The sequence below is a fragment of the Mus caroli genome, chromosome 2 (genome assembly GCF_900094665.2).
Source record: "Mus caroli chromosome 2, CAROLI_EIJ_v1.1, whole genome shotgun sequence".
In the NCBI taxonomy this organism is placed as follows: Eukaryota; Metazoa; Chordata; class Mammalia; order Rodentia; family Muridae; genus Mus; species Mus caroli.
This window is the reverse complement of record NC_034571.1, coordinates 34,740,822-34,765,573: the sequence shown is the minus strand read 5'-3', so window position 1 is coordinate 34,765,573 and position 24,752 is coordinate 34,740,822. Positions and strand designations below refer to the sequence as shown.

The following is a 24,752-nucleotide window of genomic DNA, read 5'->3' as shown; positions in this document are numbered from 1 at the left end:
TTCTCTCTCTTTCTGGTTTTTCGAGACAGGGTTTCTCTGTGTAGTCTTGGCTGTCCTGGAACTCACTCTGTAGACCAGGCTGGCCTTGAACTCAGAGATCTGCCAGCCTCTGACTCCCAAGTGCTCCACTACTACCCGGCTCCTATGTTCTTTATTATTTCTGTTCTTGATTAGATATCTCAGATCATCATGCTTCCATATTACACTTTTATATTAAACGGTTTTTTTGTTCGTTTGTTTGTTTGTTTGTTTTTTGAGATAAAGTTTCATGTAGCTCAGGCTGGCATTGAATTTACTGTATAGCCAAGCTGATCTTAAACTTGCTATAGAATCTCAGGACATTTTGTATTACTGGAAGTTTTCACTCCTCTCCCAAGTGCTGGGATCAAAGATGAATGTCACCGTGCCTGGCAAAAGGGATTCTTAATGGGAATGAGAAAGAGATCCTTTTCTGTTTTGGGGTCGTTTCTCAATTGAATCTCGCCTCAGTAATCTTTTTCTCCTAAGGATTTGGCTTTTGCTGTTCCATCAAGCCTTCTGTTGAGGTTGATATGGGATGCTTTCTGATGTTTTTTGGTTCATTTCCTGTAATGCTGTACAGTAATCTATTTAAATCTGTAAGCTAGAGATAACAGTAACTACCAGGGAAGAATTTTTATGAAGCATCAAGGTAATGTCTGACACACTAAAAATTATATAAATGGCATCTGGCAATTTATTTTGTACTTTTTTCTATGTATGCATTTTGAAGTTTCTTTCACCTCTAAGTCAAATAAAGATCTATATTAGTCCTTGTTCCTCCAAAGGATCAGAGATGCTAAATAAAAAATGTTAGAGACTCATCAAGAAATGCAGTTTTTGGAGAAAGACTTGTACTGTTTTCTCACATAAACACTAATGGCCTCTGACTCATTAGACCATTGCATCCTAGACTGTTTTCCTTTCAGATTCTGTAGCCATAGCCTTGAAGCTGTGTATTTATTTTTAAAATATTTTAATTGAAGTGTTGTAAACTTGGTTTGGCTTTTCTACCCTTAGTCTGCTTTCAAGGCTATAATTACAAAGCTAGAAGCCTGAAGAATGATATGAAAGGTGATGCAGGCTGATAAGAGGGACGTTATTAGTGTTTCTGTAGAAATTCAGGCATTCCTCATAAGCTGCATTTACACTTAACATAAATATGTGGGCATACTAGGTTATATAACTAAGAACTTAAATATGCTATGCCCCCAACACTTTCACACTTCCCATCTGTGTGTGTGTGTGTGTGTGTGTGTGTGTAACTCCTTAGATATCACATTAAAGAAATGGAATGAAATTAGGAAGTGGGCATTTTTGTTGTTGAAATTTATAAATGGGACCTTGACATTTGTAAAACCGGAGAAGGCTTATTATTTACTTGAAGCTCTTCAGCTGTCTTGTGTGTGGACATGAAGTGCAATATCCTTGCATTCAACACTATTTTTTTGCTTTTGCTAAAGTGTGGATTGTCAGATTGCGCTATAAAACAAGAAGCTAATGGGTAAAGTGGCACCTCACTTGCTAGACAGAACAGCAAGAGAGAGATGTGAATTTAATGTACAGCCAATCCAAAGGTAAATAGACTTAATATCTGCTTGGACATGGAGCTTGTTTGTAGACCACAAATGACAGTATGGCAGGCATCCATCATACCAGAAAGAACCTAGGAGATGGGTGAAATTGGTGGTAGGTCCTGTAAAGTAGAACCATTTCCTAGAATTTCAGGGGCTGTTCAGTATTTGTAGGCTTCTCCAAGAAAACCTTGTTTTATAAAAATTCCAAGTACTGGGCTGGAGAGATGGCTCAAGCGGTTAAAAGCACTGACTGCTCTTCCGAAGGTCGAGAGTTCAAATCCCAGCAACCACATGGTGGCTCACAACCATCCATAATGAGATCTGACGCCCTCTTCTGGTGTGTCTGAAGACAGTTACAGTGTACTTAGATTTAATAATAAATCTTAAAAAAAGTGGTGTTTAATATTTCATTAAAAAAAAATTTCCAAGTACTTTGCTTTTTCTGGTTGGTATTTTAGAACTCACTATATTGAAGTACATTTGGGCTGCCATTGACCAGCTTCTTAGTTTTGTAAGTGACTTGCCTACAGGCTAAAAGGCCCAAACCTCTCTTGGATGATAGTTAAATAAAGATCGTTATGATACAACCATGCATTCTGCTTCTCTGTTTATCACTCTCATATGCCATGTCCTCTGTATTTTGTTCTTTGGATAGTCTTGTTGTGTCAAATGCCATCTTCCTGTAATATTCCCATGTCTCTGATTGCTACTTCTCTTTTCTTACCAGTACTGATTACAGCTATTAAGTGTTTTCACTGCCTTGAGTGCTTCATATCTCTAGCTCTTTATAGCAGTCTATAGACAAAGATACTGGATCACAGTGGTGGCGTCACTCTCTAAGCCAACACAATTTGTAAGTAATGGTACCAGAATTCAAATCTATTTTGAAGCTGGTGAGATGACTTATGAGTGAAAAGTTGTTGCTATGTAAGCCTGAGGACCTGAGTTTGATTCCTGGAAACTACATAAAGGTTGAAATGAGAACTGACTCCGCAGCCTTGTTCTTACTAAACACACCATACATACACACTCACAGAATAATAAAGCTTAAAAGCTTTTAAAATAAATAGGGCTGATGAGATTGCTCTGTGGGTTAAGGCACTTGCTACCAACCTCTGATGACCTGAATTTAGCCCCAGAGTCCACGTTGCAGGAAGGAGAGAACCAATTCCCTTAAGTTCTCCTCTGACCTCCACATGCATACATGCACATGCACACATGTAACATGTGAGCACACATGAAATAAAATGATTCTTACTACTGTGTACTATCCCAGTTGTACATTGTCTGATGTATATTTTCAAAATGTTTTATTTTTTAAAGTAGGTTTGAATCTCTTTCTGTGACTTTGCCATGTGCATGTGTGCACATTTATGTAGAGACCAGAGATCATCCTTGGGTGTCATTCCTCAGGATGTTGTCCACATTGTTTTTTTGAGACAGGGTCTCTGATTGGCATGGGATACACTGATTAGACTAAGCTGACTGGCCATAATCATGGATCCTCTTGTCTTGCTTCCTCAGTGCTGAGATCACAATGTGCTACCCTGCCTGGTGGCTGCAGCTGCCACTGCCCTGCTCGCCCTCCTTTTACCTCTCAGCCCACTCTGGCTTAGGGCTCTGTGGGTCTCAGACTAGCCTAGAACTTGATCTTCTTGCCTCAGTCTCTACCACAACTAGCAACTGAATTTTTAATTTTGCCCTTAATGAATTTAAGTAGCTACATGAACTTGGTATAGTGGCACATGCCTATAATCTTAGTATTTGGGAGAAAGGCAAGGGATTTTCAAGTTTGAGACCTGCTGGATTGCGTTGTGAGACCCCAACTCAAGATTACTTTTGAAGTTGCATGCTTTCAGTCCCAGCACTCTGGAGGCAGGTGAATCCCTGAGAGTTTGAGGCCAGACTGGTCTACAAAGCAAATTCCAGGACAGCCAGGGCTGTTAACACCAAAACAACTGGTCTAGAAAAACAAAAAGGAAAATATTTTTCAGTGGGTGTAATGGTACACTGTTTTTATTCCAAGCACTTGAGAGGCAAATCTGTGAGACCAAGGCTAGGCTGTTGTACATAGTGAGACCCTGTTTGATAGAGTGAAATCGGAACACCTCAGCTTTCAGTTCACCAGCCACTAGTCACATGCCGAGTACTCCGCATAACAGGTGGTTGGTGGGTATTATAGTTACATAGCATATCTGTTCATGTCAAAATTATGTTTGACAGCACTCTTTTAGGATTTTAAAGTTGAAAACAAGGAACCTGCTATTTTCTCCTACAAGTTACTCCTTTGACAGTTACTTCATTGGGGGGCAATGTTATTTACTACTTTAGTCTTTTGAGGAGGAGTTCTTCAGATATTTACTTAGCAACCCTACCTATCTGGGATGTGACTGTGTTCTAAGGCTTTCAGGGTAGTTGATTTGATTGAATAAAGGGCACACTTTCATGGAGGGGAAAAGAACTCAAAATCATGGGAGATAAGGCAGACAATAAAATACACCTGAGCTGGGTGATCCAGAAAGGATTAGCAAGTAACTCCCATATTTCAGTGTGAGTTGGTTTTTTTTTTTTTTTTTTTAACTTTTTCCAATTTTTTATTAGGTATTTTCTTCATTTATGCAAGTCTTTTTATTGTGTTCATTTTCTGTGTTTTGCTTTTTGTTTGCTTTTTTGGTGCTGTTATTTTTGTTTTATTTTGTTTTGAGACAGAATTTTTCTGTGTAGCCCTGGCTGTCCTGGAACTCTCTCTCTAAGCCAGACTGACCTCGAACTCAAGAGATCTGCTTGCCTCTGCTGTCTAAGTACTGTGGTTAAAGGCGTGTCCTGAGGGTATTGGTACAAGTCTTGAGTAAAGTGGTTTTGGGGTTCTTGGCTAGAGATGTGGTCTGGTGTTTGAGTACTTGCTGCTCTTAGAGTGGATTGAGTTTGTTTCCCAATGCCATGTTGAGTTACACACCTATATGTTGAATTACAGCTACCTATAACTGGAGTTCCATATGATTTAACGCTTCCTTCTGACCTCTGTAGGTATCTACATGTATACATACACATAAACATTTTAAAATGTAAGATTTTGAGAAGTCCTGTAAAGTATTTTTTTGTTTGTTTGTTTTGGGTTTTTTTTTGTTTGGGTTTTTTTGTTTGTTTGTTTTTTGTTTTTTTTTGAGACAGGGTTTCTCTGTGTAGCCCTGGCTGTCCTGGAACTCACTCTGTAGACCAGGCTGGCCTCGAACTTAGAAATCTGCCTGCCTCTGCCTCCCACGTGCTGGGATTAAAGGTGTGTGCCACCACGCCCGGCCCTGTAAAGTGTTTTTGAACCTCAGATTTTAATGGGCCTGATCACAATGAATATATAGTAAGCATAGGAGCCTGTGAAGAGGGCCACAGAGCTAATTAGAGCAATCTCAAGACATTTTTTAGATTTACTTTATGTATATATATGAGGGCCTGGATATACATGTGGGCAACATGTGTGTGCCTGGTGCCCGAGGATCCTGAAGAGTTTTTTTGGTGTTGGATCCTCTGGAACTGAAGTTATAGATAGTTAGTAGTTGCCACGTGTGTGCTGCAAACTAAACCCAGGTCCTCTGCAAAAGTACTAAGTTTTTTAACCATTGAGCCATCTCTCCAGCACTTAAGGCCTTTCTTTTGACCCCAGAATGACACTGACACAGTCTCTCTCTCTCTCTCTCTCTCTCTCTCTCTCTCTCTCATCCTCCCCTTTAAAATTTTTTAAAAAATTTTATTTATTATATGTAAGTACACTGCAGCTGTCTTCAGACACCCGAGAAGAACACATCAGATCTCATTTTATGGATGGTTGTGAGCCACCATGTGGTTGCTGGGATTTGAACTCAGGACCTTCGGAAGAGCAGTCAGTGTTCTTAACCTGCTGAGCCATCTCTCCAGCCCTCTTTTTAAAATTTTATCCTTGTTGCCAACTTGTCAGTATCTGGAATCTACTAAACCTAAGTATCTGGGTATTCATGTGAGGAACTTTTTTTTTTTTTTTAGGTATTTTCCTCATTTACATTTTCAATGCTATCCCAAAAGTCCCCCATACCCACCCCCCCAATCCTCTACCCACCCACTCCCCCTTTTTGGCCCTGGGGTTCCCCTGTACTGGGGCATATAAAGTTTGCAAGTCCAATGGGCCTCTCTTTGCAGTGATGGCCGACTAGGCCATCTTTTGATACATATGCAGCTAGAGACAAGAGCTCCGGGGTACTGGTTAGTTCATATTTTTGGCAACTAGGATTAATATACATGTATATTTATATGCATGTTTATATAACATATACTATATTATATACTAATATATACATTAATAACATATGAAATACTTTGTAAGTAAATTTTCAATTAAAAATAAATAAAATAAATCCTTTTAAAGTAGGAGAAAAAAAATTTTATCCTTGATTTTTTTTTTTTTTTTTAATGTGTATGGGTGTTTTGCCTACATATATGTCTATGTATATGCAGTGCTACAGAGGCCAGATCACGACATTGGATCCTCTGGAACTGGAGTTACAGATGGTTGTGAGCTGCCAGGTTGGTGCTGGGAATAGAACCCAGAAGAGCAGTCAGTGCTCTTAGCAATTGAGTAGTCAGTCCATCCCTGACCCTAGATTTTCTTACTCTTAGCTCTGCTTTACCTTGTACTTCAAATTTAACATTATATCAAACTTGAATTATAATAGTATATATGAGATGTTATCTCATTTAAGATTCAAATTTGTAGGTAATGTTTATTAGATTTTGAAACCAGTGTGTTCTCCCTCTTTCTCCCCACCCCTTTGTCTCCTCTTCCCTTCTTCCCTCCCTCTCCCTTTCATTCTCCTTCCTTCTCTCCTTCCCTTTCAGAGGTTCCCTGAAAAGCTAGTAGATAAAAATCCATTGTATCTGCATTCAGTCATATATGTGTGTATATTGGCAGAGCCTAAGACCTAACCTGAGTTCTGATCTAGGTATACTAAGCAAAGGTGGACTTAGATATAGAAGGTAGCATGTGTACAGGAAGGGAGGCTAAAAAGTATATTGGACAGAGAACCATGCTGTAGTTAGGAAATTATGAGTTCTGGATATACTGTTGCTTGGGATGTGGTAGAGGTCATAAAGTTGAAGTATTCCTTGCTTGATTATGAAGGTCGGATGATTGAATATAACTGAAAATTTGGCCTTCTAAAGGATCTCTGGGCTGCTGAGATTTTACGGGTTTCAGGGTTCTTTTGTACTGTGATGTCTTTTTATGGTCAGATGAAAACATTCCCATAGTGACAGTCCCTTGCTTTTGCAAAATGCACTGGAATGCATTACCTGTTCCCCATAAACTTTTTCTTTTTTTTTTTTAAAGTTTCTCTCTCTTAAGATTTATTTATTATTATATCCAATATACACTGTAGCTATATTCAGACGCATCAGGAGAGGGCGTCAGATCTCATTACAGATGGTTGTGAGCTACCATGTGGTTGCTGGGATTTGAACTCAGGACCTTCAGAAGAACAGTCAGTGCTCTTAACCACTAAGCCATCTCTCCAGCCCCCTATAAACTTTTTTTGTTCATACTTGGAAATATATACTTAAAAGTTTAAGCTAATTTTGAGGTAAATATGCTACTTTGTAGTCAGAATAACAAAAGATCCGTAACTCTATAATCTGTCACTATACCCTAGGCAAACAAGATTTTGATCTTTATATTTTAACAAATGTCTGAAGAAGAACTTGTCATCTGAAAGTTCCTTTTGTATTAAAGAAGAGTCTGGGGCAAGTGCAGAGGCACACCCCTTTAGTCTCAGCACGATGGAGGTAGAGACAGGCAAATCTCTTGAGTTTAAGGCCAGCTTTATCTACAGAGTGAGCTCCAGGACAGCCAAGGCTACATAGAGACACTGTTTTGACAAACATTCACATTTAAGAGAAAAAGGAAGAGTCCTAAACTTAGAGCCATTTAGGGATCACATGCCATAAGATAGATGCTTTACTAAACCAATTGCTCATGGTAGCTATTTTGTATTGACATTTCAAAGTTGGTTTATAGTTGTTAAAGAAGCAGGTGAGTACAGGATTCCCTTTCACTATGTATTTATCTCCAGCTTGGTAAGGGGATATAAACTTTGCCATATATTTTTAGGTTGCTTGCTTATACACTTATTTGATAGTTAGGAAATTGTTATCAGTCCTTTGTTTTTTATTTTTTGCTTTTTGCTTTTTGTTTTTTGTTTTTTTGAGACAGGGTTTCTCTGTGAAGCCCTTGATGTTCTAGAACTCAATCTGTAGACCAGTATGGCCTTGAACTCAGAGAACCAACAGTCTCTTTGTCTCCTCAATTTTTGGTCAGACCACCACAGATAGGATAATTCTCTGTTTATCCCATCTTATAGCAAGGTTGGAATTAATCTTCCTTGTATCCTATGGATGTGGATTCAAAGAAATAAGTCTCCAAAGAAAACTTAGTTGTTAACAGGAGGGGAGGGAGTGGTTGGTAGATAAGTAAAAGGAATGAATTTCCCCATAAATCCAGGATTTTCAACCTGTGGATCTTGACCCCTTTGACAAACCTGTCTCTCAAAATAACTATGTTATAGTTCATAACAGTAGCAAAATTTCAGTTGTGAAGTGGCAACAAAAATAACATTATGGTTGGGGGTCACCACAGCATGAGGAACTGTATTAAAGGATAACAGCATTAGGAAGGCTGAGAAGCACTGCTTTAACCCATTTTTCTTGGTATTTTCAGGTTTTGGGTCATTCTGTCTTTGTGGAGTTAAGAATGTTGAATACTTTTAGAGGATATGTTAAGCTTTATTCTTAAAAAAGGATTTATTTATTTAATATATATGAATGCCCTCCCTTCATGCACACCAGAAAAGGGCATCAGATACCAATACAGATGGTTGTGAGCCACCATGTGGTTGCTGGGATTTGAACTCAGGAAGAACAGGCAGTTCTTAACAGCTGAACCATCTCTTCAACCCTGCTCTATCTTTTCTTGATACCTCTTATGCACTCTTTTTACCTAATGAAAACCTGAGCTGGGCAGTGGTGGCGCACGCCTTTAATCCCAGCACTTGGGAGGCAGAGGCAGGCAGATTTCTGAGTTCAAAGCCAACCTGGTTTACAGAGTGAGTTCCAGGTCAGCCAGGGCTACACAGAGAAAAAACAACCTGTCTCAAAACAAAACAGAAAAACCAAAAACCTGAAGTCTCAACTCAGAGTTTGCTTGCCTTGCCTTGTCAAGTCATATAACTAAAATGGCTTTTATCCTTATACCTTTCTGTCTTCCTGCACTCATAGTATTTTCAGGACAATATAGATTAATAAGCAAATGACTATACCTGTCTTCTGTTAAGTTCAGTATTCTGGTATGTTCTGTAACCTGTATATAGAAACGGTTATTTCTTTATTGCCTAATGCTATGGTCTGAAGGTTTGTGTCCCTCTATTATTATTATTATTATTATTATTTTGTTTTTTTGAGACAGTGTTTCTCTGTATAGCTCTGGCTGTCCTGGAACTCATTTTCTAGACCAGGCTGGCCTCGAACTCAGAAATCCTCCTGCCTCTTTCTCCTGAGTGCTGGGATCAAAGGTGTGCACCTCCATGCCCGGCCCCCTCTAACATTCTTATGTTGAAATCCTATTCCCTAGGTGATTATATTAAGACTGGGAAAGAGGTAGTTAGGTTATTAGGGCTCTTAGTTTCTGTATAAAAGAGAACCTACAGAGCTCATTTATGTGAGCTTTACATGTGAAAACCAGCAAGGTGTGACCTGTAAACCAGACGGCTGGCTTTAGGGACACTGAATCTGTTGAACCCTAGCCTCTATAACTATGAGCAATACGTTCTGTTATTAGGAGTGGTCTGTGAACTCAGACACTGGTATCTCAGCACAGCTGTTCCAGTCCCCATTGCTGGTACCTGAAGTGTTATAGACACTGTAAGTAGCCTTCTCAGGCTACTACTATTCAATATATTCAGAATTCTGTTGTTTGAGGTTTGGCCTCCTACAGACCTTCCACACTGTACAAGCTAGATGTAGATCTTTTGATTCCATGACTTTCCTACCCTAGACTGGAGCAACAGTCTTTTTGCATTTCTGTTTTGATCATCTTGGGTTTGAGTACCTTCCATAATTTCAAGGGATAGAAGCAGTTTCACTGGCTAAAACAGTCCCTACATTTGAGGAGTTTGTTACCTAGTGAAAGAGGCATTTAAACCATAAATATGGTTTATTTTGTAAATATGGCAAAGTTTTTTCTGTTTCATAGCTGTGATTGTGATTTGAGCTTGACTTTAATTTCGGGAGACTGTGTGGGAGGAGGGTGGTGGTGGTGATGGTGGCGGTGGTGGCAGCAGCAGGGGCAGTGGTGGCTGCCGGTGGTGAGGCAAGAAAGGATGTGATATAGCATGTTTGGTGGGTGGTGGGTGGTACTAGCCAAGGCAGGCCTTGACTTCCTGGTGGTGGGAGATGGGGGAAAAAAGGAGGGAGACCTGTCAGGCTTTGAACTGGTATTGATCCTCCTGCCTTAGTCTCCTGAGTATGAGCTACCACATCTGACTTATTTAGGGCTTTTAAGCAGTTCACTTACTACTTGAATCCTTATTCCATGTGGCTCTGAGTTGCTGCCTTGATGCCCAGCTTTGATGACAAAGTTTTTGTATGTGTGTGTTACTGCTGAGTTTTCTCCCCATTATTTTTGTACTTGCTGTTACTACAGCTTATTGACCAGCTGTGTTTTAGGTTTGTAAATGGTAAAGGAATACATATGAACAGAACAGGACAAGCCCCCTGTTTCTGGGGAACAGTCTAACAGTGGAGTCACATGTTAAACAAATAATTCTATGATAAGTGTTAAGGCCTGGGAAACTGATGCCTGTCTAGCCAGCCATTTTGAACAGTTACTTTCACATATGGTATAACTACTGTTACTAGGAAGCTTTCTCATGCCTGAGTTGATTGCATATTCTGTTATGTTCTGTGCTTTGGTGTTCTTGGAAACCAATCACAATAGAAGTCAGTTATGCTTTGTACAGTTAGCCACAATAAGCTTGGACCCAAACCAGTCTCACAGTAACACTTCCTGCACCTGTGATAAGCTGCTCCTGAGATGCACCCCAACATAAAAGAGACACCTGTTCCAATATAAGAAGCCATTTGGAATGAGACTTTATTTTGAGTAGGGATTGAATAAAGTTTTAAGTTCCCAAGACCTCCCTGGAAATTGACATCCAACTTAGCCGAAAGAGACATGTATGGGGGTAACTGAAATCCTGCTCGGCAAGTGTACTGGCTGGTTTTGTGTGTCAGCTTGACACAGGCTGGAGTTATCACAAAGAAAGGAGTTTCAGTTGGGGAAGTGCCTCCATGAGATCCAACTGTAAGGCATTTTCTCAATTAATGATCAAGGGGGGAGGTCCCCTTGTGGGTGGTGCCATCCCTGGCTGGTAGGTATTGATCTTGGTTCTATAAGAGAGCAGGCTGAGCAAGCCAGGGGAAGCAAGCCAGTAAAGAACATCCCTCCATGGCCTCTGCATCAGCTCCTGCTTCCTGACCTGTTTGAGTTCCAGTCCTGACTTCCTTTGGTGATGAACAGCAATGCGGAAGTGTAAGCCGAATAAACCCTTTCCTCCCCAAGTACTTCTTGGTGATGATGTTTGTGCAGGAATAGAAACCCTGACTAAGACTGCAAGTTAAGACATGAATGTTAGGCAAGGCAAGTCCCCTAGCACAGTTGAATAATCCAACCAATGAAGACAGGATAAATGTACAAGGACATGTTCCTAAAGAAGTACCCTGTTTCTAAATCCTGAGTGGTGGAATAACTTGGCATAGATGTTTGTGGATTTCAGGCTTAAAAGTCCCGTAGAATCGTGGCTCTTGGTCGAAGTTCAGCTCCCGAGTCTAGACTGTGTCCCTGTTCTATCAGTCTTGGGGTGTGCATTCAATAAACCAGCCCTGTTTGACTGAGATTGGTGTCTGAGTGGTTTGTGCAGTGATTTCCAGACTCCAACAATAAGGACAGTGGAGATAGTTTTAACTATAATTTTGACCTTATATATGAGGGATAGTAGTTAAGGATACTCGAAAACACTTTTCTGAGGAAATATTTAAAGATGAATAGAAGCCAATGAAGAGAAAGTAGTCATTGGCTGAAAAAAATAACTTTCACCAAGTGTGTACAAAGGACTTACTGTGTTTGCCACTTAGTATGCTTGATTTTTCTCTATAGAGTGTTAGTTACACACCAAGCAGATACAAAGCACAGGTGTTATTAATATGAAATGTCTTTTGTGATGGTAATTCTCATGCTTATTTTGTTGGTTCTGGGAATTGAATCCATGGTTTTATTGTTGCTAAGCACTCTGTCTTGTGAGCAAGCATAAGCATAAGCATGCTTAGTAACAGAAGGATTAGTTTTATCTGTGTGTAGGTAACGTTTTTTGAGGGTTTTGTTTTGTTTTGAGACTGGATCTCATATATTTCAGGTTGACCTTGTATTTGCTATGTTATCAAAGATAACCTTAAATTGCTGGTTCTCCTGTGCCTACCTACTGAGTACTGGGATGTAGAGAAATTTTAATCCAGCAACATGGCTGCTCTGGCAAGAGATCACATCCAAAGATATGATCTGGCTAGAATACAAACATGGCCTGGATCATACTATATAGTATGATCTGGCTGGAATATAGACAGATCCTTTAATCCCTAACAATGAAGGTTAGTTTGTAGAAGGAATCAGCCATGTTTGAAGTGATCTCTAAGGGTCAGACAAAGTAAAAAATCAGAAAAATATTTGAATGAGTCAGAGATAGGATACACACAACTCACAGGAGAATAACAGAGGAAGAGAGGTTACTTAAGAGCAGGGAGCTCTCTTTAAGCTTTTACCTTTCTTACTCTCTAGTCTTCCTTCTCCCTTTCCCTTCCCCCCTCTCTCCAGGTGGCCATGGCCGATCTCTCTCTTCTCTTCTCTTCTCTTCTCTTCTCTTCTCTTCTCTTCTCTTCTCTTCTCTTTCTCCCTGCCTTTCTACAATAAAGCTCTAAAACCATGTTTTAAAAAAAAGGGGAGAATAAAAAAGGTGTGGTATATTTATGGCAGGGCATATGACAGGTGTTTGGTCAGGGCAGTTTTATAGAAACAGGTTTCAGAGAGAACAAGATAGACACAGTTGAAGACAGAAGGAGCCAGAAGATTAGAACATATTGCCAAGGTACATATGATGCTAAGCATAACAATCATAACAGTCAGAAGCCAAGAGAAACCAGATTGAATCAGTCAGCTTGGAAGGTTAAATTGTAAGGAAGCTGGCTAGACCTAGGCCTAGGAATAGTTAGTGCAGAGAAGCACACTGGGTTCAGCCCAGGCCTTGTATTCACACAACTTGGGTATGTCTCTCATCTCATCCCTTCATCTGAGGAAGTAAGAGACATTTACATTTACACTGAGATTGTAGGCATGTACCACCCTGCCTAGTTCATACAATGCCAGAGATCAAATTGATCACATCATGTATGCTAAGCAAGCACTGTAACAACTTAGATTTATCCCTAGCCCTAATTGGTCATAATCTTTAGTAAACTCATCTTGTATATTTGTTGTAAATTCTTGTTTATTTATTTTGCTTTCTTTTGGGACATAATTGATAACATTAAATAAAAACAAATATTAAATGAGATTTAACTTTCCTATTAGTTTTTATTCCAGTAGACATTGGCATTTTTATTTATACTTACTGTGCTATTGTTTATTGAGCCCCTACTGTGTACTAAGGAATATTTCTAAACTCTCTTAATCCTGGTACAACTCTGGTACATGCTCTTATCTCCATTTCTATATGTAGGTGATAAAGTAGAAACCCAGAGAGGGTCCTTACAGTAAGCAGATAATTGTTAGAATGAGGATTTAAACACAAACTAATTTTTGTGTCTAATTTAGAGTGTGGAAGTGTTACTGGAAATAGAACCCAGTATTTTGCACATCCTCAGTAAGAACTGAGTCACATCCTAGCCTAAACTCTGCATCCTCCCCCATTGAATATATTTGTTTTTTAATGTTTAGAGTCTGCTTGGAGTAATTGAAAAATAATAACTTTTTTTCCTATTGTTCTCTCTTTAGGTTTCTGTCAGGATGAATTGGCAGAGCTTGATCCAGGCACTAGTAAGTTCTAAATGTTACCCAGTGTTTACTCACTGTTTGTTGGTAAGAAAAGGTGTGACTGTGCACTTATATATGTCAAACTTAAGGTATCTTTGATACTCTTATTTGAATGGCCCTCACATTGTATCTTCTCCTAACAATCATAAGAATGATAGTTTGTCTGTCCCTCTTTCCTGTCTTTTCCCCTCTCTGCATCCCTTCCTTCCTTTGTGTGTGTGTGTGTGCATGTGTGTGTTTGTGCATATGCATTTGGAGGCCAGTTGTGTGTCCTCCTCTGTTTGCTGCTGTTGTTATTCTTGTTTTTGTTGTTGTTATTATTATTAGGCAGAGTTTCTCACTAATCCTGAATCAAGCTTTAGACGTCTACTTGTCTCTCATTTCTCCAGTGTTGAGGTTATGGGCACACATCCACTTGCTTGACTTTTACATGGGTCTTACGGAGCTAAACTCAGCATGCTGTGCGACAAATACTTTATCCATTGAACCCTCTCTCTAATACCCTCATCCCTCTCTCCCTTCCCTAATACCCTCATCCCTCTCTCCCTTCCTTCCTTCCTTCCTCCCTTTCTTTTTCTCCTTTTTTTCCCTGAGACAGGATTTCTCTGTGTAACAGCCCTGACTGTCCTAGAACTCACTTTGTAGACCAGGCTGATTTAAAACTCACAGAGATCTGCCCATCTCTGCCTCCCAAGTGCTAGGATTACAGGTGTATATCACCATGCCCAACTACCCCTCATTTCTTGATGTTTTCTTTTTCTTTGAGGCAGGGTCTTATAGTTCAGGCTAGTCTCAAACTCACTGTAGATGGTGATGGCTTTGAGGTTCCGATTCTCCTGTTTATGTCTCCCCAGTGCTGGAATTACAAATGTGTGCTGCCATGCTCAGCTTTATGTTTATATTTATAAATTTATAATTGATAATCTTTGTGCCAGTTTAATTTGTAAAGCATTTGCATCTACACTATTAAGATTAAGATCGGCTGGGCAGTGGAGGCACACGCCTTTAATCCCAGCACTTGGGAGGCAGAGGCAGGTGGATTTCTGAGTTTGAAGCCAGCCTGGTCTACAGAGTGAGTCCCAGGACAGCCAGGGCTACTCAGAGAAACCCTGTCTCAAAAAAACAAAAACAAAGACAAAACAAAACAAAACAAAAAATAAGGTATAAGAGTGACTATTTTAAGATATCTTTCAAGACTATGGAAGTCTTAGTCAAAGTCATTTAAATTTCCTGTGCTCTCATACTATTGCATGAAATAATCTGGGACATAGTTATAGCTGTTAGAGAAATAAGCATGAGTTTGTCTACTGGATATTGACCTTATTTTGCTGTAGTGCTGAAAGGTTAAATGTTAATTTAGATTTAAAATTTAGGAGATGGTCTAGATACCTTATAGTTTTAGGACTTTTAAAGAGTCATGGGGCTAACTAACCATTATATTATTAGGTACGTGATGAAGCTTATCTTTTACCCACTGGCTAATATCCCTGAGAAGATGAGCTTTCTCATGTATTTTCCCCATACACCATAAGATAAATATTAATGCATGTTCAACTAGTGTTATATTGCCAAGCAGAATAAGTCCATGATATTTATCAAATGCCAGGAAGTTAATTTCCTATTTACAAAACCTTTAATTAATCGTGTATGTAGGGAGCATTTGCATACCACAACATACATGTGGAAGTCAGAGGATAAAGTGTGAGAGTTAGTTCTTTTCTTTTACCATGTGTATTCTAGGGATTAAATGTGGAATGTTTGGTAGTAGAGATCTTACCCCACTGAGTCATCCTAGCAGTTTTAGATGTGATTTTGTGAAATTCACAAAATTTTGAATCAATTTTATATTATGACTACAGACTGTGTAGCAGTACAGTAGCTGAGGGTTTAATACAATGTTTTGTCTCTGTCATTCTCTTATGACTAGCCTTGGGAGGAGGAAAAGGTAAATTCAAGGTTTTGTTGTTGTTGTTGTTTTGTTGTTTCGAGACAGGGTTTCTCTGTGTAGCCCTGGCTGTCCTGTAATTCACTTTGTAGACCAGACTGGCCTCGAACTCAGAAATCCGTCTGCCTCTGCCTCTGCCTCCCAAGTTATTTTCTTGAGTTATGGTCCTGTTATAGAAGCATTTTTTCAGTACTAGGAAGGTACTGGTATTTTGTAAGCAGTGTTTCATGTGAAAGTATACCAAATAATTGAAAACTAAGTGAAACACTGTTTTTCTTTGCTCAGTTCTTAGCCTTAAATTGCACAAATGACTAAGTATAGTTCTTGCCTTTACACATTAGCAATATACTGATAGTATAAGATAATTTTCAAATCTTGAATTTATTAGCAAGTGGCATCCAATTCTGTATTCTTTTTTAAAATATATATTTAAAGTACCTCATGCTATTTGTAGAGCAAAGCCTTGATTACACGAGCTCCTTTACTGAATATGGTGGTTTACAGACTTCTCCATTACATGAAAATAAACTTAAACTTGATTTTATATATTATTATAGAGTGGGAGTCACCAAAAATGACTTTTCTTTTGAAAACTGTACTTGCTTAGTACATGTGGGTAATAGTCTTTTCCACATCACTTTTGTGAACTTAGTACTTTAATTTTGTCCTGTGTCTTTGAAGAAACATGTAAGGGTATAATTATTATAATAATGGGTTGACAAAAGTAAAATTTACGATCTGAGTCTATATTAGTGTTGGATTTTGAGTGTGCACAGACTTGACTCTGTTTAAGGAGTCAAGGATTATAGGAAGCTGTAAGGCTGAGGTGGGCTGTGCAAATTGTATTAGATTTTGATGTTTTGTTTATTAAAGACAGGATCTCCCTTTGTAGTCTGGACTGTCTTGAATTCACTAAGAGTCCATTCTGACCTCAAACTCAAAGTAACCCTTCTTCCTCCTCCTCTTGAATGCTTGTTATCGGTGTGTTCTACCAGGCTAACCCTGATGACAATGGTCGTGGTTACGATAGTGATGATATTGATTGTAATGATTTTAAGATTTAGATGGCTGAGCCATCTTTCTAGCCTTTACTTTTTTTTAAAATTATGTGTATGCATCTGTGTATATCTGCATGTGACTGTAGGTGACCTCGATGGAGCAGCTAGAGTGATAGGTGATTGTAGTCACCTCACCCCTGCTGTGTCTGGAGCTCAGGTCCTCTGTAAGAGTAGGAAGCATCTGAGCCCTCTTGCCAGATCCCTGATTATTATTTTTTTATGCTGCATTTCTGTGTATTCTGACTAGAAGGAATAATATCTCTCATGTTAGTATTTTTACATATTAAATTGAATATAATAGAGCTTTCTCTTCATTGTATCTTTGGAATTTAGCGGTCCTAATGTCTTCCCACTGCAAATTCCTAGGAGAAAGGCTATTCCTGTTTATTTTGTGACAGGAACACCTTTGCAGCTAATTTCCAATTGTGCTCGGTAGTGGTTATAGATGGTAGATTTGGTACAGCTGTGTTGTACCAAATGGAATGTGTTGGAACTACTTAAGGGAAGATTTTATTTACCAGGTGTTCTTTTAGTTACCTTTTCTGTGGTAGAGCAGATGGACAGCGTGCTTCAAATATGAGCTTCTGTTCACATTCTGGCTCCTCCCCACAAGTCTTGGGCTTCTCAGAGTCCAATGTTATGGCCCAGGTTCAGGCTAAGTTCATTTCTACAAGTGTCCTCTACTGTGCCCTTAGCATAAGCTGGGTACAAGGGTAGCCAGAGGTCGAGAGAAGTTCAAAACACCATAACCTTTCTGTGCTATGTCCAAGTAACCCCAGTCTGCTCTGCTCCCTGAGTTTCCCCTCAGCTACCTTGTTTGCCATGTAGTTGTAAAACTCAAAAGAACAAGGGCTGCCTTGCTACAAGGGAAGTAGAGAATAGAAGTCATTGTTGCCTAAAACAGGAGAAATAAGTGATTTATGTTTGGGGTCCAATTAAGCTGTAAAGCTGGAACAGTAAAGGGACCTGTGATTTCAAGACAGCACTTGCTCTGATTTCTGACATCCAGACAAGGGGCTCCCCAATAAAGGCTGTCAGCTTTCTAGGCTAAATTATTAATTCCTTTCATGCCTCTCAGGGATTGTAAACACCCCATAACACAGGGAAACAATTGGTACTGTTCAGTTATGGGGTAGATAGAGGGTCAGAGGGTAAACAGTTGGATTAGCAACAGCTGTTCTTTCTCCCTACTCCAACTTTTGTCTCTAATCTACTTCCGCAAAGATAGTCTGTGTTTTTTGGCCTATATGTAACTAAGTCTATTTCTTTTCTTGTACTATGATTCTAAAATAACCACAGAGAAAACATCAACAAAAAAATGAAAATACTTTCATCCTGTTTCCAAAACTGAAGTTGAAGTTTCTTTTTGGTTTATGCTTAGTATTTGTGTGATGTTCAAAGGGCACAAATCAAAGGAAAACAGCCACTGGGAATTAGACAGATTTCAAATTGTTTTAGCATTTTTTTCATCCCAAACTGGTTGAGGTTAATAATATAGTTGAATTAAGAGAAAAATGACAATTTTGTTTTAGTTGGTAGTATTAACTTGTAGTTTTCTTTAGAACATTAAAATGTAAATATAAGAATCCCTGATCTCCTCACTAAGAAATGTTACCATTAGAGAATAGTCTTTGCAGGTTTGAGATCATCTTTTAATTATTAAGAATCATATATGTATTTTTGTACCCCATTTTCCCTTATAAATATAGAGCATTATCCCCAAGTCATGAGACAGATATATATATTTATTTATTTATTGGGACAGCGTTTCTCGGTATAGACCTGGCTGTCCTGGAACTCATTTTGTAGACCAGGCTGGCCTTGAACTCAGAAATCTGCCTGCCTCTGCCTCCTGAGTGCTGGGATTAAAGGCGTGCACTACCATGCCCGGCCTTAATAAATATTTTTAATAGCAGGATGGCAACTTCACTGAAGGGGAACAACTTTGCCAAGGTTTATGTAGCCAATTTTTTTTTTTATTTCTGGGCATTCAGATGGCTCTTTTTCCTACATTATACCCTGTGCCAATGCACATGTTCATAGTTCATAAGTGCACATTTCAAATTAGTGCTTTAGTTTTTTTTTTATATAAGCAAAAACTTCTGAATTAAAGAAGCATGATCTGGAGGCTGGAGAGACAACTTTGTTGATAAGAGCAGCTGACTGCTTTTGTAGAGCACCAGGGTTATCTTCATAGTGGGCTCATATCTGTCACTCCAGTTTCAGGGAATCGGATGCCCTCTTCTGGCTTTTGCGAACAATGCATACATATACACAAACCTACACAGACACACATATACATAGAAAAGTAAATAAGAAATTAAAAAGTGTGCATTCTGGCTCAAGATTGGTTAGTTTCAATTTGGCCTCAATATTTTGCTATCTTTGCAATTTTGGTTAAATTATGTAATCTCTGTGTATCAGTTTTCTCATCTGAAAATGCAAATAGTAAAAGTATTCCAATTATGAGGATTAAGTGAAGTAATATATATAAAGGGTAGAGAACAGTGTTTAAGAAATGGTAAACACAACCGGGCGTGGTGGCGCACACCTTTAATCCCAGCAGGCAGAGGCAGGCAGATTTCTGAGTTCGAGGCCAGCCTGGTCTACAAAGTGAGTTCCAGAACAGCCAGGGCTATACAGAGAAACCCTGTCTCAAACCCCTTCTCCCCCGCTCCCCTCCTCCCCCAAATGGCAAACACTAGTAAGTGTATGCTGTTCTAGGCTATTATTGTATTGTTGAAATTCTCAGTCTGTATTCATGGGCTGTTGTAATCACATTGTATTTAGTAGAGTAACCCGTCTTTTTTAAAAAATAATTTATTTAATTTTATTTTATGTGCATTGGTATGAGGGTGTCAGATCCCCTGGAACTGGAGTCATAGACAGTTTCGAGCCACCATGTCAGTGCTAGGAATTGAATCCAAGTCCTCTGGAAGAGCTCCAGTGCTCTTAACCATTGAACCACCTCTCCAGCAACCCATGTTTCTTAATGACATAAACATAAGCCATTCTACATATTAGCATATGTTACTGCTTCAAAAAAAATAGTTTACTTGTTGGTATTACAGGCTGATGTTTGTTTGGCATTTTGTTCTTTACCATTTGGCTCATAGGGGACTTGTCATCATTCCTCCAATCAGCAGCATAGGATACGTTATCAATTACTCATTTATTTAACTTTTTAGTAGATTGAAGAAGTTAACTGTCATATTATTTTTAAAATATTCACATTATACAAGTGTCTTAGTTAGGATTTTACTGCTGTGAACAGACACCATGACCAAGGCAACTCTTATAAGGACAACATTTAATTGGGGCTGGCTTACAGGTTCAGAGGTTCAGTCCATTATCATCAAGGTAGGAACATGGCAGCAGCCAGGCAAGCATGGTTCAGGAGGAGCTGAGAGTTTGACATCTTCATCTGAAGGCTGCTAGCAGAATACTGGCTTCCAGGCAGCTAGGATGAGGGTCTTAAAGCCCACACCCACAGTGACATACCTAATCCAACAAGGTCACACCTACTCCAACAGGGCCACACCTTTTAATAGTACTACTCCCTGGCCAAGCATATACAAACCATTACAGCAAGGTTAATAGCATATTCAGGAAAGATTTTTGTACTGTTTAATATTTGATCGTTACTTTAAAAACATTGTATATTTTAGGTTTTTGCTTACCTAGATTTTCTTACCAACTTTCATTTTTAATTTATTTTATTTTTACCTTATGTGCATTAGTGTTTTGCCTGCATGAATATCTATGTGAAGTGTTAGTTCCTGGAATTACAGACAGCTACTAGCTGCTATGTGGGTGCTGGGAATTGAAGACAGGTCCTCTAGAAGAGCAGTCAATGCTTTTAGCCTATGCCATCTTTCCAGCACCCTTTCAACTCCCTCAACCTCCCCGCACCCCTCTTCCCCTTTTTATTCTATTGAAGACAGGATCTGACTATGTAGCTCTGGATAACCTGGAACTCACTCACTATGACAGATAGGCCAGACTTGAACTCTTATCTCTGCCTTCTGTCTGAGTGCTCAGCTTACCAGACTTTGTTTCTTTGTTTTTGTTTTTGAGACAGGGTTTCTCTGTGTAATTGCTCTGACAGTCCTGGAGCTCACTTGGTAAACCAGGCTGACTGACTCTGCATCCTGAATGCTAGGATTGCTGGGTTTACCGGACTTTTAAAAATAATATGTATCCGTTGTCCAAAAGACTAGGTAAATGAATATAGGAACATCTTCTACCTCCCTATTATTCATAAATCCTATGTAAGTTCCATATTTTCTGAAATTGATTGAAAAAATAAGCCAAGTTAAGGAAGGGAAAAAAGAGAGATGAGCTAGGCATGCTGATACATGCTTATGATTTTAAAACATGGGAGGTTGTGACTGGAGGTCCTTGAGTGTCATGCTTTTCTGGGTTATATAGTGAGACATTGTATCAAAAACCAAACCAAACCAACATTTAAAAACAAAACAAGCCAAACCAACCAACCAAAAAACACAACCCTAAAACAGCCCCTGATCTCAGAGACTTTAAATCAATCAATTGTTAGCCTTTCCTACCATAATGGTAAATGACTACGCATTGGGGATATGTGGAAGATAGTGAAATGTACAATCAAGATAAAGAACAGCTTCGTAAGATAGCCTGTCACTACTAACTTGTTCTGGCTTTTCAATTAGCTGTCAAGTATCTTGGGATCTCAAGGAGAATTTGGGGTGTGGGGTTTCTCTATGTAGCCCAGCCTGTCCTGGCATTCCCAGAGATCTACCTGCCTCCTCTTCCCAAGGGCTTGGAATAAAGACATGCATTACCACACCTAGCAATATATCATAGTTTTTAATATTAAAAAGTAGTACAGGTGCTGTACCAGTGGTTAAGCATACTATCTGCTCTTAACACAGGACTCAGGCTCAACACCATGACCAAAAAGCAAGCTGGGGAAGGAACAGGTTTATTTGGCTTACACTTTCAGATCATAATCCATCACTGGAGGAAGTCAGGACATGAACTCAAATAGGACTGGAACCTGGAAGCAGGAGCTGATGCAGAGGCCGAGGAGGAAGGGTGTTGCTTATTGGCCTGATTCATAAGGCTTGCTTAGTCTGCTTTCTTTTTTTTTTTTAATTTTTAATATTTTTTATTACATATTTTCCTCAATTACATTTCCAATGCTATCCCAAAATTCCCCCATACCCCCCCCCCCACTTCCCTACCCACCCATTCCCATTCTTTTGGCCCTGGCATTCCCCTATATTGGGGCATATAAAGTTTGCAAGTCCATTGGGCCTCTCTTTCCAGTGATGGCCGACTAGGCCATCTTTTGATACATACGCAGCTAGAGTCAAGAGCTCCGGGGTACTGGTTAGTACATCATGTTGTTCCACCTATAGGGTTACAGACCCCTTTAACTCCTTGGGTACTTTCTCTAGCTCCTCCATTGGGAGCCCTGTGATCCATCCAATAGCTGACTGTGAGCATCCACTTCTGTGTTTGCTAGGCCCCAGCATAGTCTCACAAGAGACAGCTATATTTGGGTCCTTCCAGCAAAATCTTGCTAGTGTATGCAATGGTGTCAGCGTTTGGAAGCTGATTATGGGATGGATCCCTGGATATGGCAGTGTCTAGATGGTCCATCCTTTCATCACAGCTCCAAACTTTGTCTCTGTAACTCCTAGTCTGCTTTCTTATAGAACTCAGAACCACCAGTCCAGGGATGGCATCACCCACCATTGTCTGGACTCTTCCCTGGCTGAACACTAATTGAGAAAGTGTCTTACAGCTGGATCTCATGGAGGCATTTCCTTAAAGGAGGCTCCTTCTCTGATGACTCTAATTTGTGTCAAATTGACACACAAAACCAGCCAGTACAGGGGCAACATTGCATGTTGGGCTTTGCTGTTGACCTTGAGACAGGGTCTTTTTCAGTGCTACATACTGCCACACACTCTGGGGAATTCCTGTCTCTGCCGCCTAGCTCTGGACAAACAGTGGGATTACAGGTGCATGGGATCTGGGAATCTGGACTCAGGTTTAATTTATTTGGATGTCAGAAGTTTATTCACTTAGACTTTGCCTTACCCTGAGAAATACTATTTATTGGGCATTTCTTTTCTCTTTTTTTTTTTCTTTTTTCTTTTTTCAAGACAGGGTTTCTCTGTATAGCCCTGGCTGTCCTGGAACTCACTCTGTAGACCAGGCTTGACTCTGAACTCACAGAGATCCATCAATCTGCCTCTGCCACCTGAGTGCTGGGATTAAAGGCACCACCCCCACCCGGCTCTGATGGTTTTTCAAAAAGTATCAACTGAGCATCTTTTGCATTATAGGATGATTTTTGGACACAAACTGGAAGAGTTCACTGGCAAATTAAGTCCACAAAGAAATTTCTTTTATGACTCAGGTTAAGGATTGTTTTATCCTTTATGAGACAGTTTCTCTCCTAAAGCATATTAAGATAAATTTGTAAGTCTCTCTGTTTTCCCTTAATGTTTCCTCCTCCGTAGCATTTATTCTGTGATTAGGTGGTTCCTGGCTTTAGCAGTTCCCCTGTGCTTCTAAAGGCCCAGCTCAGTATGTGGCAACACTACCACATCAGGTCTCCTGAATGTGGCCCTTTGCTGGGAGGTTCTTTCTGATAGGATTCTTTTGAACAAGGTGGGGGTGGGATGAGATTGAGAGTTTAGGCTGAACTCTCCCAGTCACTTGACCTCTGCCCCTGTTTCAGAGTTTATACTGACTTGTAGGCATTCTCTATGGAGCCAAGAGTTGAGGACTTGTTTACAATTGGTGAAAAGATAGTTGGATTCAAAGGCAATTGTTGAGTCCTTGTGTAGCCATGGATGCCTGTTACTATCTGGTGGGTGCAGGGAATGCTTTGAGATTTGTTATGGATGACTAAGAAGGAATGTCTAAAAAAAAAATCTGAGGCTAGATTTTAGCAATTATTTTTTTCTGTGGGAACAGTATTGTAACAGTTTGAGACAACCCTGTGTGTGTGAGGAGAGGGTAGTGGTACATCTGCCAAAGCAAGCGTGTGAAGGTCAGAGGACAACTTTGTGGAGTTGATTCTTGACTTCTGACTTTAGATGGGTTCTAGGGATCATTTGCATGTCATCAGGCTTGTGTCTCACTTGCTTTTACCCACTGAGTCATCTCTTTGGCCCTCTTAGTTTTAAAAAAGCTGAAAATGTTTGTTTTAGTTCAATACCTTGGAATAGAATGCATGAGAATTTTTCCTTATCCAGTTTTGGTTTTTCACTTTAGTTTTGTTTTTTCACTTTGAAGACTAGGCTGGCCTCTAACTCAGTGACCTACTCGTTTTTTGCTTCTTAAGTGCCAGGCTCAAAGGAGTGCACTACTACATTCACCCAGCCATTTAAACTTTTTAAAGTAAGAATCTTTTATGATTAAGGAAAATAGAATATGTTTTAATGAAATATTGGTTCCCTTTCAGCCGCCAAGTTTCTGAAACTATCCTGCCAAATAGTTTCAAGCCTTAGCTCTAGCTTCCCACTTAGAGCACAGGCTTCGTATCTAGATTATATGCATTCATCTAGATTATATGCATTCATTCTTATCCCTCCTGTCCCTCAATTTTTATTTTTATTTTTTTGAGGAAGAATTTTTATGTAGCTGGGTTGATCTTGATAACTCTGTGTTGTCAGGGCTGGCTTTAACTCAAGATTTTCTTACCTTAGCCTCTTAAGTGCTAGAACTACATGTGTCTGTCAACCATACCAAGCCAGAATTCTCTTCTTTTGAAATTGCTCTGAGAAAGAAACACTCTAAAAGCCTAGAATAGCTCCGTGAGATGGCTCAGCCAGGTATTCAGTGTCTGTAACCCACATGGTGGAAGGAGAGAACCTGCTTTCTCACGTTGTCCTTTGAACTACACATGCACACTTTGACATGTGCATGCATATATGTATATATGCGTGTGCATATGTAAGCATATACACACTCACAGTGTAAATGAAAAATTAAAGCCTAGA

The 24,752-nt window shown here is 39.5% G+C and overlaps 1 protein-coding gene across 2 annotated transcripts in view; it reads left to right on the top strand.

The window, feature by feature from the left end:
* Window positions 1–24,752, top strand: part of Nr6a1 (nuclear receptor subfamily 6 group A member 1) — a 193,153-nt gene that overhangs the window by 30,713 nt on the left and 137,688 nt on the right. For both annotated transcript variants that reach the window (XM_029474597.1, XM_021185940.2), the window contains exon 2: window positions 13,711–13,752. In XM_029474597.1, the coding sequence (XP_029330457.1) occupies window positions 13,711–13,752 (42 nt within the window). The remainder of the gene's footprint in view (window positions 1–13,710; window positions 13,753–24,752) is intronic.